The sequence below is a fragment of the Myxocyprinus asiaticus genome, chromosome 50 (assembly GCF_019703515.2).
Source record: "Myxocyprinus asiaticus isolate MX2 ecotype Aquarium Trade chromosome 50, UBuf_Myxa_2, whole genome shotgun sequence".
NCBI lineage: Eukaryota > Metazoa > Chordata > Actinopteri > Cypriniformes > Catostomidae > Myxocyprinus > Myxocyprinus asiaticus.
This window is the reverse complement of record NC_059393.1, coordinates 11,401,670-11,414,086: the sequence shown is the minus strand read 5'-3', so window position 1 is coordinate 11,414,086 and position 12,417 is coordinate 11,401,670. Positions and strand designations below refer to the sequence as shown.

Sequence of the window (12,417 nt, the reverse complement as noted above, 5' to 3'; positions counted from 1 at the left end):
CTTCTGTCAACTACTGCCGGCGATTATGTTAATGAAGCACACACCTGAAAATCACTGGAAAAATCAGCAAGTGCGGTAGCGACTTAACCGGTTAAAATAACCAATTCACTTATACTTGGCATTAAGAATTCTTATTCATTTTATGAAATAAAATTGCCTATAAATAACCAAGATATGTAGAGTACATGGCATGACTGAACTGTTACAAATTGTTTTAAATTTATCTACAGGAGAGGCTTCAAGCTGATGAGGTGGTTCAAGCTTTGGATAACCAGCACATGTGGGATCAAGGTCTCCATATAAACCCAAAAGACGAGTTATAGTCCAGCAGCCAGTGGGAAGACAGCACAGGGTTCATTTCAATGCCTATTTATTTAATGATAAGAATTATTTTATTTTTTTATGGTTTGTTAATGTTTTTTTATTTTGTTTTTGATTGTCTGTGAGACTATTATTATTATTATTTGTGCATAGTAAGACCTCAGATCACAATTTGGCTCACATTTTTGCTTGTTTGCAATAGCATCTCCTTTTTATACCTGAAAGTCAACATAAAATCAGAATTCACAGTGTTTACTTTCTTAATACACATTTCTGGTCTTTTTATGCAGGATTCATTAATGCACATTATTCCAATCATTGTTCATTTTTTAGTAATCTTTCATCAAACTGTAATAACTTGCTCCACCTCTGTAATTACTTTCATTTTCATTCTGACGTCATCGAAGACATAAAATACTATTAGAGCCGATATCCAAATAGTTACTTAGGCATTGTTTAAGTCTTCTGTTGTATGCAATGCAGTCTTTTTAAAATCTAATACTGTAGTTAATGCAGTAATTTTATGCTGCTAAATTTAATGCAGGTATGGAACGCCCACTTTTCACAGTCCAATCAATTTCCGATTAATAAAATCAAGTCCCTAAATTTTTTCCACGTTCAACATCCTCTTCACTAAAAAATACGTCACATTATGGAAGTGAAATGGGTTGCGATTGCATTTCATGTTGACTTCAAAAGAAACAGGGAACATTGTTTTTATTGCTATAAAGGACAATATGGTTTGGCAGTTTCAAATTTGACTGAAACATGCCATTGGTACCAGTAAAGAGTGAACTGACACTGTACATTTATATTCTTAGCTGTTTTAGAATTATTTAATATTCAAGTTTGTTTAACTAGACATAATTCAAGTTATCCATTGAAACAGACTATGAAAAATTAAGATTTGCACAGTTGTATACTTAATGGACATTCTTCACTGCTATTAATGTAGCTGTCATTATTTTTGCCTTTAATGTACTATTAACAGTGCACTGTGATTTATTTCTGTGATACCACAATGCTTTCAGATTACTCAGTTTATCTCATGCCTCAAAACCATGGGATTAGATAACTGTTTACAAATGAGATGACTCTGAGCTATGGTTTGGTTTGATTATAGACCGCTACAGTTAAATAGCAAGTGTCAGCAGCATTTGATATTGGGAACCTTTTTTAATAAAAGATTTTATTTGTTCCTGTTTGAAGGAATTTGAACTTAAATGTGGCAAATAAATGTCCTTTCAAATTCATTGACTCGTGTTACATATCTTTCTGTGGACAGTTGCAATATGCTTTGCATTGAGATGTTTGGAAGAAAATATACCGATAGTATCTTATAGTTGATTTCAATCTAGCCTGAGCTCTTGTTGAATTTTGAATAAGGAGGATGGCCACTTTTTGTCACTGATATTTAATTACATGAGTATTTAAGTGTGCTTTAATGTAATGTAAAATGTTGTTTGCTATATGGATTTTAAATTAAAGACTGAAATATATCTACTCTATCTGTGTCCTTCCATTTTTGTAGCCAGAAATTATTAACTCAATATATATACAGTACACTATACTACACTACATTATTTGTAATGGGGAAACCAGGGTTAGTTGTCACACTTCTGTGAATATTTCTGAGGGTAGCTTCATTTTTTAAAGTCCTCTTCTGCATACATACATACCTTGAAATTTTTACTACAAAAAAGCTGTTTAACATTTAAAGTGTTATTTGACCTTTTGTGACAACATGTCCCAATAGCATGACTCTGTGGGTTAAGTTGTTACTATGGAATTTGCCATTGCACTGCAATTACCTTCTGCTTTTAAGAAATTCTTTAATTATTCCAAAAATAATTCTACAAATAATTATTATTTTGCTACCCTATATATATATATATATATATATATATATATATATATATATATAACTTGGTGACAGAAGCTTCTACTGCACAAACAATACAACAACACAGATTAAAAAAGAATAAAAACAAAAAGTGAATAGAAAATATAAATATATATAGAAATACACAATAAGACTATATATATATATATATATATATATATATATATAAGCGTGTACAGTACAAATACAAATCTGTTATATGCAGATGCAAGGGAATGTAAAGGCAGAAGAGGTATGGTATGTTGGATAAATATAAATAGACTAAGCTGTGTATTGCACGTAATTATTGCTCAATGGGGCAGTTTTAACTGTTCATGAGATGGATAGCCTGAGGGAAAAAACTGTTCTTGTGTCTGATGGTTCTGGTGCTCAGAGCTCTGAAGCGTCGGCCAGAAGGCAACAGTTCAAAAAGGTAGTGGGCTGGGTGAGTGGGGTCCAGAGTGATTTTTCCAGCCCTTTTCCTCAATTTGGAAGTGTACAGTTCTTGAAGGGAGGGCAGGTGGCAACCAATAATCTACTCAGCAGTCCAAGCTGTCCTTTGTAGTCTTCTGAAATCAGATTTCCTAGCTGAACCAAACCAGACAGTTACTGAAGTGCAGAGGACAGACTCAATGACTGCTGAGTAAAACTGTATCAGCAGTGCTTGTGGCAGGTTGAACTTCCTCATATGGTGAAGGAAGTACAACCTCTGCTGGGCCTTTATCACAATAGTCAATGTGGGTCTCCCACTTCAGGTCCTGTGAGATGAAAGAGCCCAGAAACCTGAACGACTCCACTGCTGCCACAGTACTGTTTAGAATGATGACCGGGGTCAGTGTTGGGGTGTTCCTCCTAAAGTCCATTATCATCTCCACCGTTTTGAGCATGTTCAGCTCCAGGTTGTTTTGACTGCACCAGGCAGCCAGCTGTTCAACCTCCCTTCTGTATGCAGACTCATCGTCATCTTGGATGAGGCCAATGACAGTAGTGTCATCCTTGTATATATCCCTGGTCTGTCCAGATGTTGCAGGATATGATGCAATCCATGTTGACTGCATCATCCACAGACCTGTTTGTTCAATATATATATATATATTTCTGGTATATCTAAATCTATAAATCTGAATGGTATAAAACAAGACAAATTAAAATTTTCTTAACTTCATGATATTGATTAAATTGAGTGAGTAAATTTAACATACATTTTAGTAAATTCATAAACTTTTACTTTTTTATACTGAAATACATAGTACTTGTTATGTAACTTAAGTAAAATTTAAACAAACATATCATTAGAACACACAATTTCTTATTTTCCTTACAAACATATTGTAACATCTGAGGTTGTTACCCATCCTACCAACCACCAGAGGGAGCCCTCTCCCGAATACTGATCTTCACCCATTTCTTCACTGCTCATTTCCTGTTTACCACATGTATATATAGCCATGCAGTTCCATTGTTCATTGTGAAGTATTGCCAGTTTACACTGCCTTAAAGTTGTTTTCCATTGCTTCTTGATTCATGTTATGACCATTGCCTGTTTTTCTGGATTTTTTACCCTTTGTTTTGTTTGCCTGGTTGGACTGTCTGTTTGGTTTATTGGATTTATCTGCCTGTTTTACGACACCTCTCTCTGCTTGCAGTTTTGGATTGTTTGCTTGTGTCTCTTTTAATAAACTTCCTGCACATGGATCCTAACACCGTCTCCATGGCCAGTTCGTTACAGAATACTTCGCCTACCATGGATCCAGCGGAAGTCTCACAGCTCCAGGCTGCATTTACACACCAGTGCGAGGTTTTAAAGGGTTATCAAGACCAGCTGAACAATTTACGAGCCGCGAACAAATGTTTGACTCATTACATTCACTCACTGCTAGCTCCCCATACTAAACCAGTAAGCTTTGCTCTTCCTGACAAGTTTGATGGTTCTGCTAAGAAATGCCAGGGTTTTTTATGACAGTGTAAAGTCTATTTCTCTAATCAACCTGAATCATTTTATCAAGACGCCAAGAAATGTACCGTTATGACATCTCTGCTTACAGGTAAAGCACTCGATTGGACCGCTGCTGTTTGGGACAATGATTCTCAAATCCAGACCTCGTTTGACTACTTCGTTCAACAGATCCACGAAATCTTCGAGTGTCCAGTGGGTGGTCAAGATATATCTGTTCAGCAGCTTCATTTATGCCAGGACCATCGATCTGCAGCAGACTACACAACTGTTCAGGATGCTAGCGGCTCAAAGTGGGTGGAACGATGTCTCTCTGAAAACTGTTTTCCACAAGGGGCTTCACCAAAAACTCAAGGCAGAACTGACATGCAAGGGTGAGGGTTCAGTTCTGTCAGAATTCATTACCATGTCTATCAAGATGGATAACCTGCTTTGTAATGCACCACAGCCCCAATTTCACTCCGCTTCTAAGTCTACAGTCTCCGTACAGGCACAGGAACATCCATTGGTGATCGTGTGTGTGTGTGTGTGTGTGTGTGTGGGTGTGGGTTTTTTTTTATTTTTTATTTTTTTAAATAGTTTTAGTGGATTCTGGGGCTGCTGTGAATCTCATAAATCAAGAGATCGTACAAGAACTCAATATACCCACCATTCAATGCATTCCAACAATTAATATCACCACAGTTGACAACACTCCCATTGGTACTGGTATAACCCAGCGGACTGTTCCCATAACCATCAAGATTGGACTATTTCATGTGGAGAACATTTCACTATATGTCAAACTCGCCCAATCACCCTCTTATCCTGGGTCATCCTTGGCTGGACATCCACAACCCTTCATATCCTGGAACCAGGGTGAGAAGTTTATGTCATGAACATCGTCTCCATGTTGCTGTCTCCATGCCTTGTCTTACCACCAGCATTGAAAGCCCTGAATTCCAAACAGTAACCATGATTACCGAGGAGTATGCAGAATTCATTGAAGTTTAGTAAAGCGAAAGCTACTCAACTTCCTCATCCATGGGACTGCACCATTGAACTTCTGTCTAATAAAGCTCCACCGAGAAGCAAGTCTTATCCATTGTCACACCCCGAGACCCTAGCTATGGAAACTTGCATCGAGGAAGCCCTTGCCTCCGGTTACATCCATCCCTCATGGAGAAAAAGGATGGAGGTCTTCATCCATGTATCGACTATCGAGGCCTTAACTCTGTCACCTTGAAATACCGTTACCCACTGCCACTTATCCCCTCTGCCCTTGATCAACTCCATGAGGCTAAGATTTACCCTAAGCTTGATCTAAGAAGTGCTTATAACCTCATCAGAATCGGAGGAGGAGATGAGTGGAAAACTGCATTTATCACCACCAGGGGGCACTACTAATACCTGGTCATGCTGTATGGACTTGCTAATGCCCCCTCTGTTTTCCAGTCTTTTGTCAATGAGATTTTCAGAGACCTACTGAATCAGTGTGTGGTGGCCTATATTTGATGACATCCTCATCTACTCTCAAAATAAGCAACAACATAGGACTGTCCTGACATGCTGGATATCATGTCTCCAGGAACACCAGTTATTTGTCAAGGCAGAAAAATGTGAGTTTCATATCTCCCATACCACATTCCTAGGTTACAATATCAGCCACTAAGGTGTAGAAATGGATGTCTCTAAAATCACAGCAGATACCGAATGGCCTCGACCTTCCACAGTCAAAGAACTACAGCGGTTTCTGGGCTTTTCCAATTTCTATTGCTGCATCATCAGAAACTACAGTCATTGTTAAAGAGAGAACCCAACAAGTTGCCGTGGAACAATGCTGCATACCAAGCCTTTGTCTCCCTCAAGTCAGCTTCACGACCGCTCCTATACTGAAACACCCCGACCCCAATCTTTCGAAGTAGATGCCTCTGATTGTGGGATTGGAGCGGTCCTGTCACAATGTCGCAACCCCAGGCAAGCTTTACCCTTGTGCATTTTTCTCCAGAAAGTTAAATTCTGCTGAACAAAACTATGATGTGGGGAACAAGGAATTACTTTCCATGAAGGCAGCACACGAAGAGTGGCGTCACTGGTTAGAGGGGGCAGTCCACCCGTTCCAAGTTATCACTGATCACAAGAACCTTGAATACATCAAGGCAGCCAAGAGACTGAATCCACGTCAAGTCCGATGGTCATTGTTCTTCATCAGGTTAAATTTGACCGTCACTTACTGCCCTGGCAGCAAGAATAGCAAAGCAGATGCACTTTCACGTAGGCATGATCCACCCCACATCCAGCCTCATCCTGGATCAGTCCTACCGCCATCTGTCATCATTGCACCAATTAGTTGGGATATCATGGCAGAAATTCAATGAGCACAACAGCATGAACCGTCACCACCTGACTGACCCCCAGCCAAACCCTTTGTACCACAAGCTCTATGCCTGAGAACTATCCAATGGGTCCACACTTCATTGAGCAGAGGACACCGTGGCATCCAAAGAACAATCACTCTGGTACGTACACTATATTGCCAAAAGTATTCGCTCATCTGCCTTTAGATGCATATGAACTTAAGTGACATCCCATTCTTAATCCATAGGGTTTAATATGACGTCGGCCCACCCTTTGCAGCTATGACAGCTTCAACTCTTCTGGGAAGGCTTTCCACAAGGTTTAGGAGTGTGTTTGTGAGGTCAGACACTGATGTTGGACGAGAAGGCCTAGCTCGCAGTCTTCGCTCTAATTCATCCCAAAGGTGCTCTATCGGGTTGAGGTCAGGACTCTGTGCAGGAGAGTCAAGTTCTTCCACACCAAACTCGCTCATCCATGTCTTTATGGACCTTGCTTTGTGCACTGGTGCGCAGTCATGTTGGAACAGGAAGGGGCCATCCCCAAACTGTTCCCACAAAGTTGGGAGCATGGAATTGTCCAAAATCTCTTGGTATGCTGAAGCATTCAGAATTCCTTTCACTGGAACTAAGGGGCCAAGCCCAGCTCCTGAAAAACAACCCCACACCATAATCCCCCCTCCACCAAACTTCACAGTTGGCACAATGCAGTCAGATAAGTACCGTTCTCCTGGCAACCGCCAAACCCAGACTCGTCCAACAGATTGCCAGATGGAGAAGCGTGATTCGCCACTCCAGAGAACGCGTCTCCACTGCTCTAGAGTCCAGTGGCGGCGTGCTTTACACCACTACATCCGACACTTTGAATTGCACTTGGTGATGTATGGCTTGGATGCAGCTGCTCGGCCATGGAAACCCATTCCATGAAGCTCTCTACACACTGTTCTTGAGCTAATCTGAAGGCCACATGAACTTTGGAGGTCTGTAGCGATTGACTCTGCAGAAAGTTGGCGACCTCTGTGCACTATGCGCCTCGGCATCCGCTGACCCCGCTCTGTCATTTTACGTGGCCTACCACTTCGTGGCTGAGTTGCTGTTATTCCCAATCGCTTCCACTTTGTTATAATACCACTGACAGTTGACTGTGGAATATTTAGTAGCGAGGAAATTTCACGACTGGACTTGTTGCACAGGTGGCATCCTATCACAGTACCATGCTGGAATTCACTGAGCTCCTGAGAGCGGCCCATTCTTTCACAAATGTTTGTAGAAGCAGTCTGCATGCCTAGGTGCTTCATTTTATACACATGTGGCCATGGAAGTGACTGGAACACCTGAACTTAATTATTTGGATGGGTGAGCGAATACTTTTGGCAATATAGTGTAATTCCTTCTGGTGGCCATCTGTAATTTGTGATGTTGCTAACCATGTGAAGTCTTGTCAAGTGTGTGCACAATCTAAGACCCCCAGGGAACCACTGCCAATACCCCAAAGACCATGGTCCCACCTGTCTATCGATTTTGTCACCGACATGCCAAACTCCAATGGATACACCACCAATTATCGACCGATTTTTCAAAATCATGTAGACTTGCCCCTCACAAGGGTTTACCCATGGCTATGGAAACTGAATACTTGGTGTAATCGAGCATTAGCAGAGTCTATGAATTACCAGAAGACATGTCTGATTGAGGTTCACGTACCAAGTTTGGCAGGTGTTCTGTAAGCAACTGGATATCAATGTGAGTCTCACCTCAGGCTATCACCCCCAAGCCAATGGACAGGTGGAAAGTTTAAACCAGGAGACTGGCAGATATCTTCGGAGCTACTATAGCCGTGAACAGGAGAAGTGGAGCGACGACTTGCCCTGGGCCGAATACGCACAGAATTCCCTCACTCCTACCTCCTACGGGGCTAACCCCCTTCCAATGTGTGCTGGGCTACCAACCCCCGATGTTCCCTTGGTCAGGAGAACCATCTACAGTGCCAGCGGTGGACGATTGGATTAGGCGAAGCGAGAGGGTGTGGGACAGTGCACATGTCCGGCTACAGCGAGCGGTACGAGCGCAACTCTTTCAGGCCGACTGGCAGAGGCGCCCTCACCCAACTATCAGCCTGGACAGAGGGTCTGGTTATCCACAAGGGATCTCAAGCTGCGACTACCCTGCAGGAATCTCAGTCCGAGGTATGTGGGTCCATTCAGAATTATCCGTCAAATAAACACAGTTACTTAACAATTAGAGCTTCTTGCTAACTACCGCATCTCTCCTTCATTCCATGTGTTCTTTTCTGAAACTGGTCCACCCGGCGTCTGGCCCTGGAGTCACGAATCCCGAGCCTCCGCTTCCATTGGAGGTTGATGGAGCACCAGCGTATATGGCCAGAGATCATGGACTCAAAGTGACGAGGGAGCCAGATGCAATAGCTTGTGGACCTGGGAGGGCTACGGACCGGAGGAGAGATCGTGGGTTGCCACCAAGGACATACTGGACCCGTTCTTGATCAAAGAGTTGCAAGCCCATCCTAGTCGTCCAGCACCATGATCAAGGGGACGTCCCAGCAGAAGAACACAAGGAGTTGTTCGTAGAGGTGTGGGGAGGGTTCTGTAACGTCTGAGGTTGTTACCCATCCTACCAACCACCAGAGGGAGCACTCTCCCGAATACTGATCTTCACCCATTTCTTCACTGCTCATTTCTTGTTTCCCATGTGTGTGTATATATAGCCATGCAGTTCCATTGTTCATTGCGAAGTATTGCCAGTTTACCCTGCCTTACCAAGCATTTTGCCATTGTTTCTTGATTCATGTTATGACCATTGCCTGTTTTTCTGGATTTACTGCTTTTTGGATTACCCTTTGTTTTGTTTGCCTGGTTGGACTGTCTATTTGGTTTATTGGATTTACATCTCTGTTTTGGATTGTTTTCTTTTAATAAACTTCCTGCACATGGATCCTAACATGGTCTCCAGGGCCAGTTCGTTACACATGATTAACCATGTACCACATGACATTTGTAAGCCTCGCACAGGGAAGCTTCATGCACTTTATGTAGTCTATGAAATGACATCACTTTGCATTACTGGAGATAAAAACAAAACATGATGATGGTGGAAATCAGAATTTTATTGATTATGAACTAATAATTGAGTAGAAAATATACTTAATACTGCACAAAACATTAAGTTAACAAACATGACATCAAAACTAACAAAAACTGTAAATTAACATGCAAACAGTGAAACCATTCAAGCCCAGTGCATGCTGGGAACACCAGCTTCACAAATTAACATTTACTTATTTACCAGTAAAATTTATTCATTAGCAAATAAGACAAGGTTTTCTACTTTAGGATTGTTACAACAATTTGTAAAGATAATAATCTCATATTAATAATTTTAAGCTAGAGCATTCATTTGTACATGTTTGAATGTAGAATTTACTTATTTTCAAGTTCATGCTTTTAACTTATTCAATGTAGTTTAACTTATTCAAGTACTTAATATTATCTGCTATATTTAATTCACTACAGAATTATATATAGTTTTATATACTTCTATAGAATTATACATATAGTGTGTGTGTGTATGGTGAGTTAAACATCGTGTACTTCTGATCTGCATCAGTACTACCCAACAGCTATTACAAAAATATATGGGTATCGCAGTGAAAAAACAAAACTTTTAACTGTTTGTATTTGTTAACATTAGTTAACTCGAACTAACAATGAAAAATAGTTTTAAACACTTACTGATCTTGGTTACATATTAAAATTCAAAGTTATATACATTAACATTAGTTAATGCATTATGTATTAATATGAATAAATAATGTACAATTGTATCTTTATAAAGTAACATTAACAATGATAAATAAATGCTGTAAAAATATATTGTGCATTGTTAGTTCATGATACCTAAAGTGTTATGAAAACTCTTATTTTGAACAAGGTGTTTGAAACTAACTTACAAAACCACTGCAAGAGAAAACAGATGTGTAATTTGACAAAACATTATAGTTACTGAGAATTACTTGTGAAAACATAATTTGAATTATGTGCATATCACATAAAATATTCAAAAATTGCTGGAAAATGATGACCTACAGGTGCATCTCAATAAATTAGAATGTTGTGGAAAAGTTCATTTATTTCAGTAATTCAACTCAAATTGTGAAACTCGTGTATTAAATAAATTCAGTGCACACAGACTGAAGTAGTTTAAGTCTTTGGTTCTTTTAATTGTGATGATTTTGGCTCACATTTAACAAAAACCCACCAATTCACTATCTCAAAAAATTAGAATACATCAAAAGACCAATAAAAAAAACATTTTTAGTGAATTGTTGGCCTTCTGGAAAGTATGTTCATTTACTGTATATGTACTCAATACTTGGTAGGGGCTCCTTTTTGCTTTAATTACTGCCTCAATTCGGCGTGGCATGGAGGTGATCAGTTTGTGGCACTGCTGAGGTGGTATGGAAGCCCAGGTTTCTTTGACAATGGCCTTCAGCTCATCTGCATTTTTTGGTCTCTTGTTTCTCATTTTCCTCTTGACAATACCCCATAGATTCTCTATGGGGTTCAGGTCTGGTGAGTTTGCTGGCCAGTCAAGCACACCAACACCATGGTCATTTAACCAACTTTTGGTGCTTTTGGCAGTGTGGGCAGGTGCCAAATCCTGCTGGAAAATGAAATCAGCATCTTTGAAAAGCTGGTCAGCAGAAGGAAGCATGAAGTGCTCCAAAAAAAGAGGACTTTGGACCACTGGGCAACAGTCCAGTTCTTCTTCTCCTTAGCCCAGGTAAGACGCCTCTGATGTTGTCTGTGGTTCAGGAGTGGCTTAACAAGAGGAATACGACAACTGTAGCCAAATTCCTTGACATGTCTGTGTGTGGTGGCTCTTGATGCATTGACCCCAGCCTCAGTCCATTCCTTGTGAAGTTCACCCAAATTCTTGAATCGATTTTGCTTGACAATCCTCATAAGGCTGCGGTTCTCTCGGTTGTTGTGCATCTTTTTCTTCAACACTTTTTCCTTCCACTCAACTTTCTGTTAACATGCTTGAATACAGCACTCTGTGAACAGCCAGCTTCTTTGGCAATGAATGTTTGTGGCTTACCCTCCTTGTGAAGGGTGTCAATGATTGTCTTCTGGACAACTGTCAGATCAGCAGTCTTCCCCATGATTGTGTAGCCTAGTGAACCAAACTGAGAGACCATTTTGAAGGCTCAGGAAACCTTTGCAGGTGTTTTGAGTTGATTAGCTGATTGGCATGTCACCATATTCTAATTTTTTGAGATAGTGAATTGGTGGGTTTTTGTTAAATGTGAGCCAAAATCATCACAATTAAAAGAACCAAAGACTTAAACTACTTCAGTCTGTGTGCACTGAATTTATTTAATACACGAGTTTCACAATTTGAGTTGAATTACTGAAATAAATGAACTTTTCCACGACATTCTAATTTATTGAGATGCACCTGTACATCAAGCCTTTGAACTGAGATTTTGAGATAAAAAATCTTGTGCTCTATTCACTCAACCTATTGCTGTAATACAGCTGATTACTGTAAGATCTAATCAAGTCACATAACATAAAAAAATATGTGTCGAAAATAACATTATCCCATGCAAACAACATGCATGATGCTGGATTTGTAAGAAAATGCCAGTATTGTATTTTGTGTTTCAGTTTGAAGTTCAGGTTGACTTTTAAACAGTGGTTTAGGATTGCCTTAGAGGATTAATACTGAAACCACATCCAACCTGTGTCACTGTGCTCAGCAGGTTGTGCGTTCACTCATGTATGGAATCTCAAATCATCACTGTATCGGTCCAATGGAAACCTTTCAAACTGAATGTATCACTGGTGTGTGCAGAGTGTTTTTTGCGGTATAGCTAATTCTCAGTTTGTGTTCGTGTGGCTGAC

The 12,417-nt window shown here is 40.2% G+C and overlaps 1 protein-coding gene across 1 annotated transcript in view; it reads left to right on the top strand.

The window, feature by feature from the left end:
• Nucleotides 1-1,827, top strand: part of LOC127439179 (prolyl 3-hydroxylase 2-like) — a 70,834-nt gene extending 69,007 nt beyond the window's left edge. The window contains exon 15 of the mRNA XM_051695310.1: nucleotides 231-1,827. Within this exon, the coding sequence (XP_051551270.1) occupies nucleotides 231-323 (93 nt within the window). The 3' untranslated portion in view covers nucleotides 324-1,827. The remainder of the gene's footprint in view (nucleotides 1-230) is intronic.
• Nucleotides 1,828-12,417: the final 10,590 nt, after the last annotated feature.